At 38.2% G+C, this 18,487-nt stretch overlaps 2 protein-coding genes across 2 annotated transcripts in view; one reads left to right on the top strand and one right to left on the bottom strand.

The window, feature by feature from the left end:
• Positions 1–7,598, top strand: part of LOC134533086 (DDB1- and CUL4-associated factor 6-like) — a 35,921-nt gene extending 28,323 nt beyond the window's left edge. The window contains exons 14-16 of the mRNA XM_063370324.1: positions 324–429; positions 1,529–1,614; positions 5,410–7,598. Coding sequence (XP_063226394.1) covers positions 324–429; positions 1,529–1,587 — 165 coding nt within the window. The 3' untranslated portion in view covers positions 1,588–1,614; positions 5,410–7,598. The remainder of the gene's footprint in view (positions 1–323; positions 430–1,528; positions 1,615–5,409) is intronic.
• Positions 7,599–8,653: 1,055 nt separating this feature from the next.
• LOC134533428 (lysosomal alpha-mannosidase-like) overlaps positions 8,654–18,487 on the bottom strand; it is a 33,273-nt gene continuing 23,439 nt past the window's right edge. The window contains exons 12-17 of the mRNA XM_063370950.1: positions 17,133–17,322; positions 16,238–16,352; positions 13,853–14,129; positions 11,682–11,903; positions 10,617–10,766; positions 8,654–9,194 (exon numbers count right to left, since the gene is read on the bottom strand). Coding sequence (XP_063227020.1) covers positions 8,994–9,194; positions 10,617–10,766; positions 11,682–11,903; positions 13,853–14,129; positions 16,238–16,352; positions 17,133–17,322 — 1,155 coding nt within the window. The 3' untranslated portion in view covers positions 8,654–8,993. The remainder of the gene's footprint in view (positions 9,195–10,616; positions 10,767–11,681; positions 11,904–13,852; positions 14,130–16,237; positions 16,353–17,132; positions 17,323–18,487) is intronic.

Genomic DNA, 18,487 nt, shown 5'->3' with positions numbered 1-18,487 from the left:
AATATTACTATGTATCTTTAATAGTAGCTCTGTTCCAATGAATGAATAATATAAAATAAGTGTTTGTGATGCCAGCACAAGACAAGATGCCAACATACACACTGACTTAACAGCTTGGTACCCAAATCTGACATCAATACTATGTTTGTTAATAACTTTTGTTACTCCTGTTTTTTTGTACGTTCTTTGTTTTGTAAGTATGTGTATACTTGTACTGACTTCTTTTGAGTTGTATTTTTGCTATGACATGTTAGGTATGTTGTTCATACCTGTCATTGCTTTGTTATATGTTTAGGGTTTTCTTTTCCTTTGTTTGCCCCTAGCTGATGAAACGAAATGAAGTGATGCTTGAGGAAACCAAAGATACAATCACCGTACCTGCATCTTTCATGATCCGCATGCTGGCCTGTCTCAACCAAATACGCAGAGGTGAGTTTGGTTTGACTTAATGATAGGTCGAATCCCAATTTTCTCGAATCCGAATCTAGGTTTCAAGAATCAAAAATGAATATGTACAAGAAATAAAAATTTTAACAGACATAAAATACTTCTTCATAACACTTGTTTGTTGGTGAGATTGTTTGCTACATTTTAAATTGGTCATTCCTAATGATTTTACAGAATTTTAAATGTCTAACATATACAACCAACCCGTTTTACAATATAACATATTTATACATAATTTAACCATTAGATTAAATTAAAAACTACTTTAGTTATCACAATGCCATCTTGCTATGATGAGTGAACAAAAAGTACTAGCGTTAGTTGTGCAACACATTATTATGTTTTTTCTCACCAACGAAGGTGCAAAATCAAGTGATATTCTAAAAAGTCTTGCTTCAAGCACAGTTTGGTGATGCTACTCTGATTAAAACCAAAGTGTTAGATTGGGCTCAGAAGTTTTGAAATGGTCGTGATAAAAGTGGAAAATTGAAGCCATAAACAGCGTCCGGCGATTTCTTGAATACTTGTCATACTGTCCAGACTTTTTCTTTTGTGACTAACATATGTTTGGTCCACTGAAGGAAGCATTAGGAGGGGAAAGATTTAAAAACACTGGTCAAAAAAACACTGTGGTAAAAAAGTATGTTCACAGTAAATTAGTTACTGGGGCAACCATTTTATTGTTTTCATGAAGAGATTAAAAAAAAGCTTCTATCTGATGGAGAAAATGTATTTCTGATGAAGGAAAATATGTAAGGGAAAAAAAAGTCATTTCATTTATATTTTCATAAATAGACAAAAAATCTATGAAAAAATTCTGATTTACATTTGAATCATCCTCATATTTCAGGAAGAATAAATTTAATTGTGATGATTTACTTGTAAGGTATTTTCAGCGAATTGGTAACATTCTGCTGTCCACTTACCTAAATAAATGGGATTTTATTGTGCAGCATTTACGTAGTAGGAAGAATGTTCAAATAAAACATGTTGGGCATATATACTGGTTATGTGAACATAGTCAGACAATAAAAAAATTGTGTACGTGGGAAATTATACTTATATTTTTTTCACTGTCCAGGGGGCAGGATCCGGGCACGGAGGCGACAGCCAGAAGGAGAAGGGTCCAGCGGCAACTGAACACCATCACAGTTCCGGCATAACTTGGTAACTTGCCCGTCATGTTGCTGTGTGTGTGCTTTTAGCTGCAGGAACCCAGGTGCATCCCCATGCTGTAGAAATTATTCAAAAAATGGTTTTGTTTGCAAATAAGGTTTTGTTTGTTTGTTTGTTGACAAAAAAATGTGGTGTTCACAGGATGAGTCTGAATTTGACCGACAAACTTTAAACTACAGGCTCGTCATGAAAAGATTTGTTGAAAACCGGTCACAAAAAAATTTATGAGAAACAATGGGGTTAAACATTATAGAGATTCTTAGTTGTTCCATTTTAAATTCTTTTCTAGGTATTTGTAATAAATAATTTGTTTACTTCCAACTTCAGAGGTATATACCAGACTTGAGAAGCACTTAAGATCATAAGTGGTATTGCGATTTCAACTTATTTATTCTTGATAAACCTTTAGTCAAAGTGTGTCAGTGAAATTTAGATACTTTTTGTATGAATCAGATAACATATGATATTAGTATACAGGGTTATTATAAAGACCGTGAAACATTTAAAAAAATCGGTACAGTGAAATGGCTAAGAATTATGTAACAAATTATATACATACCACGTGAAAGAAGAACTCTCAAATTTGTTTTTCACTAGTTATAAATGTTCTATGTGTCCACCTTGTGTCACACGAGACACATCTAATCGATAGTCCAATTCTGCCCATACCCGACCCAGAATATCAGGAGTGATGGTAAGAGCAGCTGCTACGATGCAGTGTCTCAATTCGTCAAGGTTCTGTGTTAGAGGTGGAACATAAACCCTATCCTTGATGTATCCCTACAAGAAAAAAATCGCAAGGTGTCAAGTCCGGTGATCGTGGTGGCCACGGGAGTAGCACTTGGTCAGCGGCCGCCCCACGGCCCATCCAGCGATGTGGCAACGTCTCATTTAGGGCTGGGCCGATACCACATTTCACCAATTCCACCAATAGCGATTCTTATGGGCCGATACTGCCGATACTCGATGCTGATACTAACTAAATAAATGTTTATGTTATGAAAGAATATTTTACTTATAAAGTATTTTTTTTTCCATATTATAATGACAGAGTACCATCAAACGGTCAAAACACTTACTAACATGCATCTTACAATAATATTAATAAAACACACACAAATATTTTTTTTTTCAGCCCACATGTTTAAGCATTGCCCAATTTTGTTCTCAAGGGTATAAAAATATGCCCTTGGTATCTTCATTCGATTGAAGAGTGAATTATTTCCAAACTTCACTTCTCTTCCCAGCCGTATCATCACACTCAGAAAAATCTTTAAAATATCGTTTTAAGTTTAGATTTTAACAATTCAAGCTAACGTAAATACTAAATTGTAAACAAACACAACAACATAACATCAGCAAAGCCATAGATACATAAATAACATGGAGATGAGGCAAGCTACTCAGACGTTCTTCAGCAACTGTTTCTATGATCGTGAGTGCAATTTACTTTATCGCGAGCACTGGTAAACGTAACGTGAAGCTGTCTTTGCTCCACAGTTGGCATTGAATATTTATTTATTCAGTTTTTGTTCAGTGGATCCCATATGGAGTTAAGGGCTCTAGGATATAGAACAAGTCAAGTCAATTTTATATAGATAATACATATATACATACATACTGCATAAGTACAATTATTAAACATTATAGAGTACATTGGTACATAAGAAATGGTATAAACTCAAGTTTAGGACATTTAAATATTTATAGTACGCATGTCTTTATGGTTCTCGGGCTACATTGTATTTTTAAAACAATCAACACGACCGGTTTTCTTTAAAATAGTAGCGCTGTGGGAAGGAAACTTAGGGTAATAGTGCATAAATTACAAAACTAGGCAATTATTTTAAAAATTAATTTTGACTTACAAAAAACCAGTTGCGTGAAATACTATTCTTTAGTGATTTTTTTCTAACAAAAACAATATAACACAGTTTAAGAACTCGGACTGAGGTATCGGCGCGAAGTTATCGGCAAATGTTTTACAGATGCTGCCGATGCCGATACTCTGAATATCGGCCGATACTTAAGAATCGGAATCGGCATCGGCATCGGCCCAGCCCTAGTCTCATTCAGATAATCTCGTACCACATTGTGGTAATGAGGTGGAGCACCATCTTGTTGGAAAATGAAGTCCCTGCTATCAGCTTCAAGTTGTGGCATAAGCCACAATTGCAGCATGTGGAGGTTGGTGATACCAGTGACAGTTATCTCAGCGAAGAAGAAGGGGCTATAAACTTTATTGTTTGACATGGCACAGAACACGTTAACTTTTGGCGAATCTCGGACTTGTTCAAGAGTTGCATGTGGATTCTCTGTCCCCCATATGCGTGTGTTGTGTCGGTTGACTCTTCCTGAGAAATGAAAGTGGCTTCATCACTGAAGATTAATTTGCTTGCAAAGTCATCGACTTCAAGACGGTTCTGCATGGCAATGCAGAACTGCAGTCGGAGCAATTTGTCATCGTGGCTGATGGCTTGCAGAAGCTGCAATTTGTACGGCTTCACTCTTAATCGCTTACGAAGAATTTTCCCCAGAATTGGCTGAGGGATGTTCAATTCTGCGTTAGCCCGATAAGTTGACTTCTTGGGACTCCGCACCATCACGTCCCGTACACAATCCACTGTCTGTTGTGACATGCCTGGCCGACCCGACCTTTTTGCATCGCACAAACAGCCGTCTTCCTCAAAATTCTTGTACCAATTCATTATGCTATTGTAAACTGGTGGTGTTTTGTTAAACTTGCCACGGAAAGCTCTTTGGACACTCACTACCGATTCACTACGGGCGTATTCAAGCACACAAAAGGCTTTCTCTGCCTGGTTCGCAGCCATTTTCAGCAACTACATGCACTAGCGCCCTGGTCGGTTGTTTTTTAAAATAGCTTTATGGCGCTACATTCTAAAAACTTTGAGATTTGTTCTTTCACGCGGTATTATATAATTTGCTACGTTATTCTTTTCCATTTTGCTGTACCGATTTTATGAAATGTTTCACGGACTTTATAATTATCCTGTATACCTTCTATATATTTGAAACGTATTGAAAATATAGTTTGAAAAATTAAGTTTTATGGTTTTAGATAAAATGTAAAAATTAGTTACAAATATCTTACTCTGAATAGTTTAGAAAATTTATTTTCAATTAGATTTACTATTTCGAATGATATTTGCAAAATTACATGTTTTCTTAAATTATAATTTCCTACTTTCTTTAGATTGGTTCATACATTTGTTGCTAAAGCATACACAATGTTCTAACACCCTTATGTATGTAGTTTTTGTTGTTATTATTACTTTGGTTATTTGACATATATATACATATACACACATGTATGTATATATATATATATATACATATACACACATGTATGTATATATATATATATATACATATACACACATGTATGTATATATATATATAATATCTATGTGCAAGTAAATGGAAGGATTAAAGACTGGGTTTGGTCTGCTTTTTGAATTATTAAATCTAGAGCAGAAATGATTTTTTAGGCCAGTCCAGAAAAGTATAAAATGTCGGACATGCTCTGTGATCATGAAGTTCTTAAGTATTCAGTCAGTTCGGATAGGATCGGAGAAGTGCAATCATTTGACCGAGAAATATAACTTTTTTCCCTTTCTGATGCATATATTTTTTTAATTCCCCATTCTTCAAATTTAGCATCTTGTTTCATTTTACACTTTTGTAGTTGTTACATTAGGAAGGAATTTATGATGCAGTGCTGGTAGTTTGTTTGCAGTTTTTTCTTCTTCTTTTTCCTCATAGGTTATCAAGCATGCCGTTTTCCGACAGGTGGAAATATTCCTGAAACGTCTAAATCTTTCTTTAGCAAAGAAGTCTTCACCTCTTTCAAGATCGCTTAAGCAGTAAGGTATTTTTAGAAACCAGAGGTCATAAACCTTGCCACATTTTCTGGGAAATAATTTTCTTTCTGTGGCTAAAAAATTTTAGTTTTTGAGTAAACTGCAAAAAAAAATTTTTTGAATACATGAAAATCCTATAGCATTTTGTATATATAGCTTAATGTAACCTATGAAAATGTGTGTAAAATTATACTTTTTGTGTTAATTTTTATAAGCCCTTGTTATATTAGGTACTGTAATGTAATTTTCTTTTAAATCATACATTGTGTTTTGCTATTTTGTGTGTTATAGAAGCTAGTATGTTTTCACTTCAAGATTAAGATTTGTAGAAGTAGTCATTTTATATATATAAAATGGACAATGAAAATTTAATTAAAATATTCCTGTTAAGAGTTCAGTTCACCATCCAGTGTTGGAAATTCTTCTACCACCCCTACCCTAACTCTGCTTTTTTTTCCCTTCCCTTTTTGCTTATATAAAAAAGGGGAGGTAAATTTTTTTAAACTGTGGATTTGTGAAATATGCCAATTCGTATAAACTTGAACATACACTGACTTCAATAATCTTGTGACAATTTTAAGAAGTGATACACTATTCAGTGAGGCAAAATTTTATAATGATTTTTAACACACGTTCAACCTAGAAATAACTAAACCTGGAATGGAAGTAGATATAAAGAAAAATTTTTGCATGTATAGTATCAACGTAATGTTGCCTGGTGAACTAATTTTCAAAACATGTCTACTCCGTGAACACAAAGTAAACAAATGAGCAATTTTTTTTTTTGTTTAAGGAGTAGACTTATTTAGAATATCTCACATAAGTGTTCATATAAGTTTATTCGAAAATTAAATGCACTGACAAATTTTGTACAACTGGAGGTCCACAAAACTGAGGATTAGCTGTATTTTTTTGTTCAGTACATAATACTTCCAAGATATCAATTTGCTAAATGTAAACAAACCAAATCCATACAGCATTTAAAAGATTGGAAAATTAACTCAAGAATATTTGTGTTAAATGTCCATTTTAATTTCAAGTAAATTCCTAGGTCAAGATTTATACGGAACATAATGATGATCAGTTGAATGAATACTTTCATAATTTGAAAACTTCTTGTAATATATTTTATTGAAATTGTGTAAATATTGTTTCTTGCATAAGTTATGATTGTTGTGAACACCGTAAATGTGTCATATATTTAGAACACACTATTCAAAAATGTTGTCACTGTAGCAGCTTAATATTTATGTGCAATAAGTTTCCCCAGTCTTGTGTAGAAACAAATAAGCTCAATTTTTAAAAACTTGATTTAATTTTATCTAGAATATTTTTTTTATTGTGAAGATATAGGCAAGTCCTAATAATAAATATACCATCATTATCATTGCAAAAATATAGGCAAGTCCTTTTATAATAATAAATATACCTTCTTTATATTAAATGCCCTAAAGTATTAATTTTTTCTGTACTATACAGTTCTTTTAAAGCAGTTTCAAGAAAGCATTTATAACTACATTTATATTGGAGTAAAACTTTTTTTCCTGTAATTTTTTTTACAGTGAAAACTTTTGAAAAATGCAAAAAACTAAGGATAACTTAAAAACTCCTATTTATCACTTGCTTCAACACTTCATCTGATATTTAAAACTGTTCTGTTTACTCAGATGACATTTGTCACTGTGCATTATTTTTCTATATTCATATAAATTACTCTTCATTGTGCATATGCTGTACTACCATAGGTGATAATAAGGAATTTCATTCATGCCAGACTACTGAATTAATTTATATTGATTGTGAATTTATTTTGTAAAAAAATATAATATTGTTAAAGTTTTATTTTCAGATTTTACTGAAGAATTCTTTCATACTTTATTTTGAATTATGGTAAAAGGAGTCTACAAATAAAGAGAAGTGTATTATTTTTGTTAATTTTTATATCATGTAATTATTTCAGTGTAATACTATTTAAATTCAATTTCTCATATAATAATTTTATTTTATATAATTTTGGGAAGATGTACTGTCTGTTCAAAAATTTATTTAAAAGGACTGTAGTGTAAAAGATATTTTTTAAATTTTGTAAAAACAAATGTTGCGCTGTATTTTTTTTATATTTTGGGGGGGTTGGGGGGGAATTTGTCAAAAGGCTGAATGAAGAATGTGAAAAATTTTCTGTAGTAATTATATTACAGGTTTTATATGCAGTGCATTAACATAACTCAGTAACTACATAGAACTGCAGTTTTCCAAGCTTATTTTTTCCAATAATGGGTTTCTTCTAGTTTTAACATTATATCCTGTTAATTTTGGATGAATAAAATTTTGTTAGCTTTTGTTTTCACGAATGAAGTTTTTTGCTTCTCTAAAAGTGTATTTCTTATAATTTTAAATCTTTTTTAGTTTTATGGTGGAAAATTTTTTTTGTGTGTCAAAATATAGAACAGGTTCTGAATATTGTAAATAATAGAAATGTGTGTTTTTTGTTCCTGCGGTATATTTAGTTTGAATGCTGCTATGCTAGTATGAAAGCTAATGATATAAACACTGCCAGTATGTAAATACATTGTGGTGCTTTTAGTCATGGGGTGTGTATGAATATGTGTGTTACTATATTTTGTACATAGGTATTATAGCTATAATTACATCAGTTAATAATTATTGTAATGGTTGTTATGCCAATTTTTGTTAAATTTAAAGTTTAAAAAAATTATGTAATAAAACATACAATTTATTTGTGTAGCACAATTAAAAAACCTACATCTGAAAGAATGATTGTGTACGTGGAAGCTCACCAAGAGGAATTTGAGGCCAGTGAATTCGTCAAAGCCTGAGTCAATGATAAGGGGTTCTGAACACCCATAGCTGTATAGCACAGTAAATGTGTCATGCCTAACACATAATCAAGAATGTATGGCATTATTTATACATTTAAAAAGTTTGCCTTGGTTTGACTCACCCAGGCATGCTGTTTAGCTATAAAATAATAGCAAGAGGTGGCATTGTACTTGCATTCTAGACGACCCAGGTTCAGTTTCGATTTGGCCATCCATGGTTTGCCTGGCAAGTACTGGGATGCTTTTTTACTGCCAGCCATGCCCAATCCGTTGCACAGTTCAGTTTCTTTGAATTGAGTCGTTGAGTTCATCTAAGTCTATTTATTGACCATGACAAGATGTTAAACCCAATAAAAACAAATCTTGCAAACATTGAATCAGATGCTGGACAACAATCACATACTGCAAATTTCTGTGCTTAAAAATTGAATACAAGGTTTATCAGTTGTGCTTTACAGAGGTATACCTTCCTTTCAACTGAATTTGGTTATTAGTGAGAACATTCTTCACTTATGTCTATAGTTTCTTTTTCCAAAGTTTGTCATTATTCAAAAAACATTTAACAAAATATGTCATCTAAATCATTTCAGAGAAACCACTTGGAAAGTGGCTAATTTTCTAGGACAAAACGGCTTACATACACAATCTACTTTACAGTAACTATGAATGTCCTTATTTCCATGGGACCAAGTGTGACGAGGGAGCCGCTGGTTATGGGTTTAGGAGTGGAGCCACCACTGCTGCCATCTTTAGTGCGCCAGGTGAACCTCTTCACGTCGACGAGCCACTGGCTTCCGTCGAGCGTGGTCTCTTTGAAGTGGCTGACGGTCATTGTCGCAAAGAGGTCCTGCAACGCCAGAGCAGATGTTGCAAATGCATAGAATATCTAAGGATAAACATGAAATAAGACAAAACAAGGAAAATGGTCTATGTCATGAAATCACACACGCTTATGCTCTGATATCACTTAGTCTTATGTCTTTCTGTGAATAACTATTCTGCGTAAAACTTTATTTCAAGTTCCTTTTATTTCTCAAACATCCTGCAAAATGTTGCAATCGTTAACCGATGACACGCAGGACAATTATCTTTTTTTTTTATTATTCAATTTAATGCCTGTTTTTATAAGAAAATACCCAGAAAGAAATAAAAAAAAAATCATATCACGGGGTAAATTAAGCCATTTGAAAATTAGGCTAGGGCGAATTAGACAAAATCTACATTACTTGTGGCATATATGGATGTATAACCTACGTGTGTGTGTACACGCAAATTTATCACCCATGGTATTTCAGTCGAGTATACTGCACTGGTAGAAAAATACACTTAACTTAAATATAGTAAAAACTACTCTCTGAAGAAACTTCTACATCATTTAACTGATTTTCTTCAAAGTCTGAATTGGAAAATGAAATAGATATGCAGAGTGAACTTCCCATTCTCCTCTCCTATTCCTCTTATATTTGTCATCGGTAGAGTCCCGGAAATTTCGCGGATTCCTCTGGCTTCATTGATAGAATTCAAAGTTATGGGTGTGCTCGACCCATGTTTACTTTCCCATTGCTTGATTTCTTGGCAAGAACATTTTTGTCCTTGTTATTTGGGCACTAACTGATCCACTTACTTCTCTCCTAGCTGGACATCATTGGCTCACGGTTGTAGAGGGGTGTTCCAGATATAACTGCGGTCCAATCATGAACACGGTGCGACAAGTGTGGAGGTTTGCATTCTAGCTTGCGACTGAATGGATGCACGAAAATTCAGTGGCTGTAGTCATCGGTTCAGATAAACTAGCACCTTTGAATATATATACTGTATAGAAGTCGCCAGCCCAGGTTAAAATTTCTAATACGGTTTTGAGGTAGTTGGTTAATTCACCGCCGCAATCCCCACCATCTCTAGGGCATCGACTTGTGGTGGTCCCTAGCGGACAAGTGTCGAACTCTTCAAAACACCCCTTCCCCCTCCCATTGAACAACCTTGAGCTGCAGTGAATGATTGGTGGGGGGTGCGGGGAATGACAGCGGGCGACAGTGCTGCACTCTAACATGTAAATAACAACTAAGACGATACAGGGCGTTACGGCAGCACACTGCAGCGGTGAAGTTCCCAAGCTGCTCATCATACGCTCCTAAAAAACGTAGAGTAAATCCTATCCACTCGTGACTTCTATACAGTATATATATTCAAAGCTAGCACACAGGGGTCACATTAGTCCAGAGGTGTTTGTGAGTTGAGGGGGGGGGTGGTTCGAGATGGAGCGCCTCACCTGGATGTCGATGGTGACGTTCTGCGACAGCGTCGGGTCGTCGGTGCTCTCCATGATGTGCTCCAGCCTCAGGAGCACCGTGCCCTCGCCCCACGGCTCCAGCGTCAGCACGTGCACGTTCTGCGGCAGCGCCTTCCGCAGTCCCGAGAACTGTGGGCCCACACGCGGGGCTGGCCTGCAGACTCAAACTCACCTCCCTCCAACAGGGTGTTCCGACCCGAAATACTTAAAAAAAAAAAAAAAGCTGGCAGAGCTGTTGAGAGAAACTAAAAATCAGGGGGCAAATACCTTTGTAGGTATTATTAAATGTACATTCATTTAAAAAAATATATATATTCTTATGTCTAAAAGGTTACTCTGGCTGTATCTGTAAACATGATCATCACTTATTACAAAACTTGTAAGGTACAGGTACTTCTCCGTTTGTGTGCTATTGTAGAACCCCCCCTCCCCAGCATTAGATTATGGGCCCTGTACCCAGGATCTGAGATGCCTCCCACCCCCGCCCCCAATTTTACAGGTACGTGCTACATTATAATTGCATGGTTATTTCTTACCTACACTATTTTTAGACTGTTATTTAACCTGAAAATACAGGGTACAATTATTACTATTTTGTAAGTTCAAACTAAGCTTTATTTATAAAATTATTTTACTTTAAAATAAACCACAGTGAGTATTTTTTTATTTATTTCACACACTGAGATAAAAATTAAAATATTTACAGAAAAATAAAATTCGTAGGCTGTACCCGTGCCCTGGACCCAGGGGTTCACCACCCGGCCCCACCCGTGTGGGGGGGAGGGGGGGCCATGGTGGAAACTGTTCAGGGAGATCAGTGACGTAGCTAAGGTGACTGGCGCCACTGGCCAGATTTTAAAATGGCGCCCCCTCTTTGATTAAAAGAGGGTTGGGGGGGAGGGGGTTCAGTAACGCGAAACCGTCACGGCGGCGCCCCTTCCTGCTCCGGCCATCCCTGCCACCCGCTTGCTACGCCAACTGAGGGAGATCCTTTCCGCGTGCCATCGCGGTGAACGGGTCGTGGGACCCATGTCCAGCACTCACGCGGTGGCTGTAGCCGGCGGGCCAGCCGCCGCCCGGGCTGAAGAAGGTCCACGGCCGCAGCATGCCCTGCTCCGCCAGCAGGCGCTGCCTGGCGGCGAGGCTGGGGCCCTGGTCGCTGGTCGCGTTGCCGCACAGCACGAGGTGCTTCCCGCGCGCCGGCTGCGTGTCGTTCATGTACTCGCCCAGGCCCTTGTAGTCCTCCGTTATCATCCGCCGGTGCACCTGCCCGCCACACACACGAATCTACATGTCAGTACCTAATCAATCAAACTCACATTGGGCTATACCCCTTACGGGAAGCCTGAGATGCACATTTAAAGTTCCGCCATTCCCGATTACACCCGAACAATTCGCCTTCGGCCAACCTCGGGTTTATTTATTAATATTTATATTTCTCATGTTTCGTAACGAAATGCCTAGTTTGTAAGTCACTCATCTGTTTTCTGTCTTAGTTTCTTAGTTTTTTAGGTGCTGACTGGCGGCGGAGTGAGTGGTCAGTGCAACCACTCACCACCAGGGGCGCTTGCGTCCCTGGTCACTAAATCCAGTACTGGACAATTAGCGAATTGGACCACGAGTCCAAGTGCCCAACCCCCTCATGGTAGACTCTTTTCTACTCTGTCCAACACTTCATCCAGACCATCCTATGTCTCCTGTAAATTCCTACACGTAATGCATGCCTATTTGCATCCCGCATGAATGTGCCCAGGGTTTTCCCCGTGTCTATGCAGGTTTTACCTGGGCCCAACCTATCTATAGTTATAGTCTAGATTTAAGAGTGAGGGGAGTTAGTCATGGCGCCAATCGCTGCCATGGCTAGCCAATTCCCTCCTAGCACATGATGCATTCGACCCTCTCCCTGCATGGCTAATCCCAGCATGACTAGGCGTATAGGCTTCGGCCTGAGACGCACCTAGGTCCCTCCCTAACCCGGACCCCTCCAAAATACACTTAGTTTCAGTTAGGTTAGGAAAAAAAAAATGTGCATCCTAGGTCTCCCATACCTTACGAACCCAGTTACCCACAACATCATGAAATCGTAACAATACTATAAATTTTGGGAAGCCTACAACTCACGTAGTTTCGGTTCCCTACCACGTTCGTGCAACTTCGGATTTGTCTCAAAAATTTGAAATTAAAAAAAAATCGAAGGGTTAGGTTAGGTCAGGTCAGGTCAGGTCAGTCACAACATGCTTGTTTTCATTGGAAACTTCTGATTTAACGGCTGAAGTGGCGTTAGTACCAAACGCAAAACTTCGGAAATCTTCGGAAATTCTCGCAGGGAACCCAAACTGCGTGAGTTGTAGGCTTCCCATAAATTTTCCCTGTGGGTTTGTGCAGGGCCGCAACTATAGTCTCTGGCACCCGGGGCATGAATGGATTCATGCGCCCTTCCCCCCCCCCCTTTTTTTTTTTTTTGCACATATCAATAAAGCGGGGGGGGTACGGGGGGCCTCCCACGGAAAAATGGTGCTATTTAAGCATTTTCCATACCTACATGTAACAGTTTCTGTGCTACTGTAACTTCCATGCATGAACCCACTATGTTCATAAAGTAGTCCGTATAATCACTAGACTTGTTCATTAAATATATGTTTAGACGTTATATTGTAAATCAGATTAGACATTACTGGCATGCGAGTTAAAAAACTTTTTAACCAGTTACCAGCAGTGGCGTAGCCAGGGGGGGGGGGAGTTTAGGGGTTCAACCCCCCCCCCCCTTAGCACCAATTCTTTAATTAATTTCTTATTCATCACTCAAACAAATTTCATATTAAAATTAATAAAAAAATTTACCATTACAATAATTAAAATTAAGTCCCGAAAACTGCTAAAATAGCACTGTTTTACACCTTAAAATCCAAATTTTCCCGGGGGAGGACCCCCCTGGACCCCGCGCTTTAATACGGGGGTGGGGGGGAACCATGCTTCTTAACACCCCCCCGTACATAAATCCTGGCTACGCCACTAGTTACCAGTTGTAGTAGGAATTACAATGCAAGCGGATTTCGGCGCCCTCACAGCTTTGCGCCCGGGGCGTATGCCCCGCTTGCCTCCCCCCTCTAGTTGTGCGGCCCTGGGTTTGTGAACTTCGGTTCGCGCCGTCCGCCACAGATGGCAGCGTCGTGTTAACCGTCCGCCGCGGACGGCGGCGTCGTGTCCGGACGCACCATGAGCTCCACCTGTCCGTGCGCCAGGCTGGTACCACCCTCTGCCCGGTCCGTGAGCACGGCGAACTCCAGCCCGCCCTCCTCGTCCCTGAGGACGATCCTGGACGGCACCGGGTAGTAGTTGGCGGCCACCGGCTCGTCCAGCTCCAGCACGAAGTCGGCCCGGTGGTTCCGCACCCTGCGCTGCATCTCGCGCCCGTTCGAGTCCGTGTAGAAGGTCGCGTTCGACTGCAGCCCCGTCAGGTACTTGGAGACCACGTTGCGCCCGTTCAGCCGTCTGCAAACACCGGTCACCAGCACTGTCTGCATTCTGCCAGCGTGTGACCACCATGAGCAGTGGCGTAGCCAGGATTTGTGTATGGGGGGTGTTAATAAGCATGCCCATCCCCCCCCCCCCCCAGTATTAAAGCGGGGGGTCCAGGGGGGTCCTCCCCCGGGAAAATTTGGATTTTAAGGTGTAAAATAGTGCTATTTTAGCAGTTTTCGGTACTTAAATTTAAATACTGTAATGGTAAAATTTTTTATTAATTTTAATATGAAATTTGTTTGAGTGATGAATAAGAAATTAATTAAAGATTTGGTGCTAAGAGTAGGGGGGGGGGGGGTGGGAGTTGAACCCCTAACCCCCCCCCCCCGGCTACGCCCCTGACTATGAGTAAGCACATTCTTTATAGTTGAATTATAAAATAGAACTTATTGTCACACTAAAATCACAAGGAATAGTAAACTTTCAGAACCCCGACGTTTACAAATATAAATTTACGTAAGGATTTTGTTTAAGAAAAGAAAACTTAACGTTTCTTATTTTGGTATTTTGACTTAGGTAAAATGTTTTTAATATTTCCATTAAATCTAGTCATAAATACATATATATATTGATATTATTAATTACATAAATCACACGTCAATTTTGTATGAAAGATACACTTACAGTATCATGTGTGCAAACCGGCATTAAATGTCCAGACTACTCGGAAATACAATTCCTGCCGCTTTCATGTCGGCCTATAGTGGGGAGAAAATGCGTTAGTTTAACCCGCTAACGATTTAAATAAACCTTTTTAATTAATATCTCTAAACTATTGTAGCTAAGCTGCTATAATTTACTTATTCTGCATTTATGTGTGCGTATGTATGTATGTATGTGTGTGTAATGCGTTTACTTCTAAGAGCCCGGCCTCATTTATCATGTTAAAAAAAAATCTAAGTTTTCGTTGGTTACCGATTTTTCTTAAGTAATATTTTTTTTAAACTAAATTATATAAGCTAACTTGTAAGTAATATTACAAAGCTGTACAAACAACGAAATTTTTTTTTCAGTGATTGACTTTAAAACAATTAGTCAAAACCAAAATTTACAATCCTAGACTTTGAAAAATAGCAGCTAAAATGTAAAACATATCTGACGGCAAAATATGACACAAAACACTGTAAACAATGATTATATATTGAATAATTCGTATATATAGATCTAAAACCCAAATAATTAAGTTAAAATGCAAGTTATTTACTATATACATATATTCGACAATTTCACTTTACCCTAGCGAAAGCCGTGCACTACAATAACAGAATTATCAGAGAATCAATGGAAATTAAAATTTTATACATTATTATTTGTGAATAAAATTCCAGTAACATCAGGAAGGCAAGTTTAAATGAAGCAAAAATTGTAGGTATTGTTTGCCATTCTTTGTTCTGCCATAACTGTGAATGTTCATCACCCAAGACTTAGTCAGTCAGTGATAATGCACGAATACAAGTAGACTCATCCTGGCTGGGCCAATCATGGACCATTCAAACAAAATGTGGTGGTACAAATCGCTCATTGCCCTGGATACTGGCTGGCTGCAACAAGGCATGCTGAAACGTAGAGCACATCAATATTTTAACCGTAGTAAGTACTTTTTTTTTTCATTTCATCAAGCAGGTTTTTTTTGTACTAATTTTCCATACGTTTCACCGCTTCCGAATTATGAATATAAGGTGATGGTCACCGATTTAACTAAAACCAACGTAATCCATTACAATGGAATAAACCTTAAGTATTTGAACTTTGTACTGTGTGTGTTATTCTGTGAATTATGTTATGCCGGTAATACCTTGTAACTAAAACTGAACAATGATACATAAAAAGATTTTCAAACCAAATCAATATTTATGCAGGCATAGCCTCAGTGCAGAAGCCAGGACTCTGGTTACGAAAATTCAAAAGCCTTCGATAGATAAATAATTTACTGTAGGTTGGATACCTGTCTCTAACTGACAGATGTTTCATTTGATGTACCTAAGTAAGGGGGATGAATATTCTGCTAAATTTATACTGTGATTCAGCTGTGTAAATTGTGCATCATAGGGTAAATGAGTCGTAATAATCATACTTACGCTGGTACCGTTCCAACCAGCCATTCAAACTCCACGTGATCATCTTCTTTATACACTCGTATGACCTGGCTGACCCAGTCGTTGAATATCTGATGTATCTCCTCCACAAGTTCCCCTAAAATGAAATAAAAAAATCGCCATTAGCATAGTGAGTGTTGAACGTGTTCAAGGATCGTGAAACATGCATGAACGTGCACATATTATATGATGTTAAGTAAAATTGTTATTTTTCTTGTCCTCCATTTTGACATAATACTGAATTAAACTTGTTATAAATCGTCAGGCAATCAACGAAGTAGCAAGCAAAGTTATGTAAATTTAATTTGTGTACCTACCACACAAAATTCAAGAATTTAAGTAAACTTGTTTCTAAGTATAAGATATAATTTTGTTGAATTAAAATCAAGTGCATACTCATAAAGGTACTATGTGAAGTTTTGATGACATTCCTGTTTAAATTAATAAACATTTTAATGTACTAATATGCAGGTTGTCTGAATTCCACCGATTAACTTTGCCTGTAGGTTCGTCCCGAAAAAATAAATTGGAAACACATACGACTTTTAGTCTGAGGTGTTTCTCTAGGCTGGTGTACGCTTCCGAAACTGGAGCTGAACAAATAGTTTATTGAAAATAATACAGACATTATTTAAGTTGAAACACAGCGTTTGGATAATGTTAAGTTGAACAAAGTTATACAACCGCCGCAAAATTTGTCGCTGTCGTAAAATTGTTTCACTGAAATAATTGGGAAAAAAAAACATTATTCACAATAACTTTTTTGTTACATATTGTTACCAAATTTTTTGTTTATTTTTAAACTATTTGAATTGATCTTTAGTTTAAATGCTTTCTGGTTATCTTGGGATTCTGCGCACCAGCTAATTCTACAAACCTTTGTACACCACGAAGGTGGCTTTGTCGACTATCTTCAGCGGTTTGGGGGTTCGAGGCTTGAAGGCGTACGCGCCGTCGTCCCACCTGGACAGGTAGTAGAAGAAGTTCTGCTGGACGGGAATTCTCGTGCCGTGGCTGGTGATGTACTTCACAAGTCCGCTCACGGAGTCTATCTCCACGGTCAGGTGCTGCAACGAAAACCATGTCGCGTGTTTTCCCATCGCTAGATCCAACCAGGGACCAAAAAAAAAATCACACCCGACTATCATGCAATTTATTCAAACGCCAATAATCCCTTACGGGATATGGGTAGAACTGATTTGCCTTGGCCCCCACATGGCGAGGATAGTGGATGTGCAACTTCAGAGCAGTTTATGAGGTGTTTGGGGAGAAGAGGCTATGACGAGGAGCTGATGAGGAAACCCATTCGAGCATCTTCACCACCGCAACCCATTCAGCAACCAGCATATACTCACCCGCTAGGCCCCTCCAGCGAGCAATGAAGGCGTCTATCCGAGCCCATCACCCCTCTGGGACTCCTGACAACCCAGAGAGCCCGTATCCGGCCGAGGGCCTATCTGCTCCGGGGATTGCCACAATTGCGCAGAATCATCTGTCCGATATGCCTGACCATGTTGTTAAACTATGCTGACCGAGCGTGCCACAATAGACCTGCCCAATGCATCTTATTCGCGTGTTGATGCATGTAACTCGGTACATTGTTCAAGAGATTTATCTTCACTTTCTTTGTTATTAGCTTTTGACAAGAAGATAAATAATAACGAAAATATGAATTGATTAAATGACTTCAATTCGGTAAAATTTTCGGGGCGATTTTTTTTTGTACTCACATTATCCATTGGCGAATTTTTTTTTTCATTACACCAGATGCAGATCATGCAGTCTGGTCTGGCTGACTTCAAAAGTACAAGTTAATCAGCTCTGGTCAAACGGATTAACTCCACATAGCAACTGATAGTCATAGGTCACAGGAATCAATCATATGCCATAACCGCAAGTGCACCATCAGCCCCGAAATATAAGAGATTGTGGCTCACCCCTTAGCTTTGGCATCTATTCCAGCGGCGGTTACGGAAACTAAGTGTGATCCGTGCCCAGATATGTAGTTTACATTTGTCACGCTCGGTCGTGATTTAAAGAACTCTTACGTTCAATTTCGTAACAGGAGTTTCGTGTTTCAAGTGTGTTCGCAACGCGAGAACACGTGGACTTTCTCGTGACCGAGGCATGGGCGTCGCAACCGGGGGGGGGGGGGGGGAGACAGGGGGGACACGTCCCCCCCAATAATAAAAGTCATCAATTTCGTCCCCTCCAATAATATATTTAGTTTCG

This window comes from Bacillus rossius, chromosome 6 (genome assembly GCF_032445375.1).
Source record: "Bacillus rossius redtenbacheri isolate Brsri chromosome 6, Brsri_v3, whole genome shotgun sequence".
In the NCBI taxonomy this organism is placed as follows: Eukaryota; Metazoa; Arthropoda; class Insecta; order Phasmatodea; family Bacillidae; genus Bacillus; species Bacillus rossius.
Note: the sequence above shows the minus strand (reverse complement) of the source record. Positions and strands in the feature narration are given on the sequence as shown.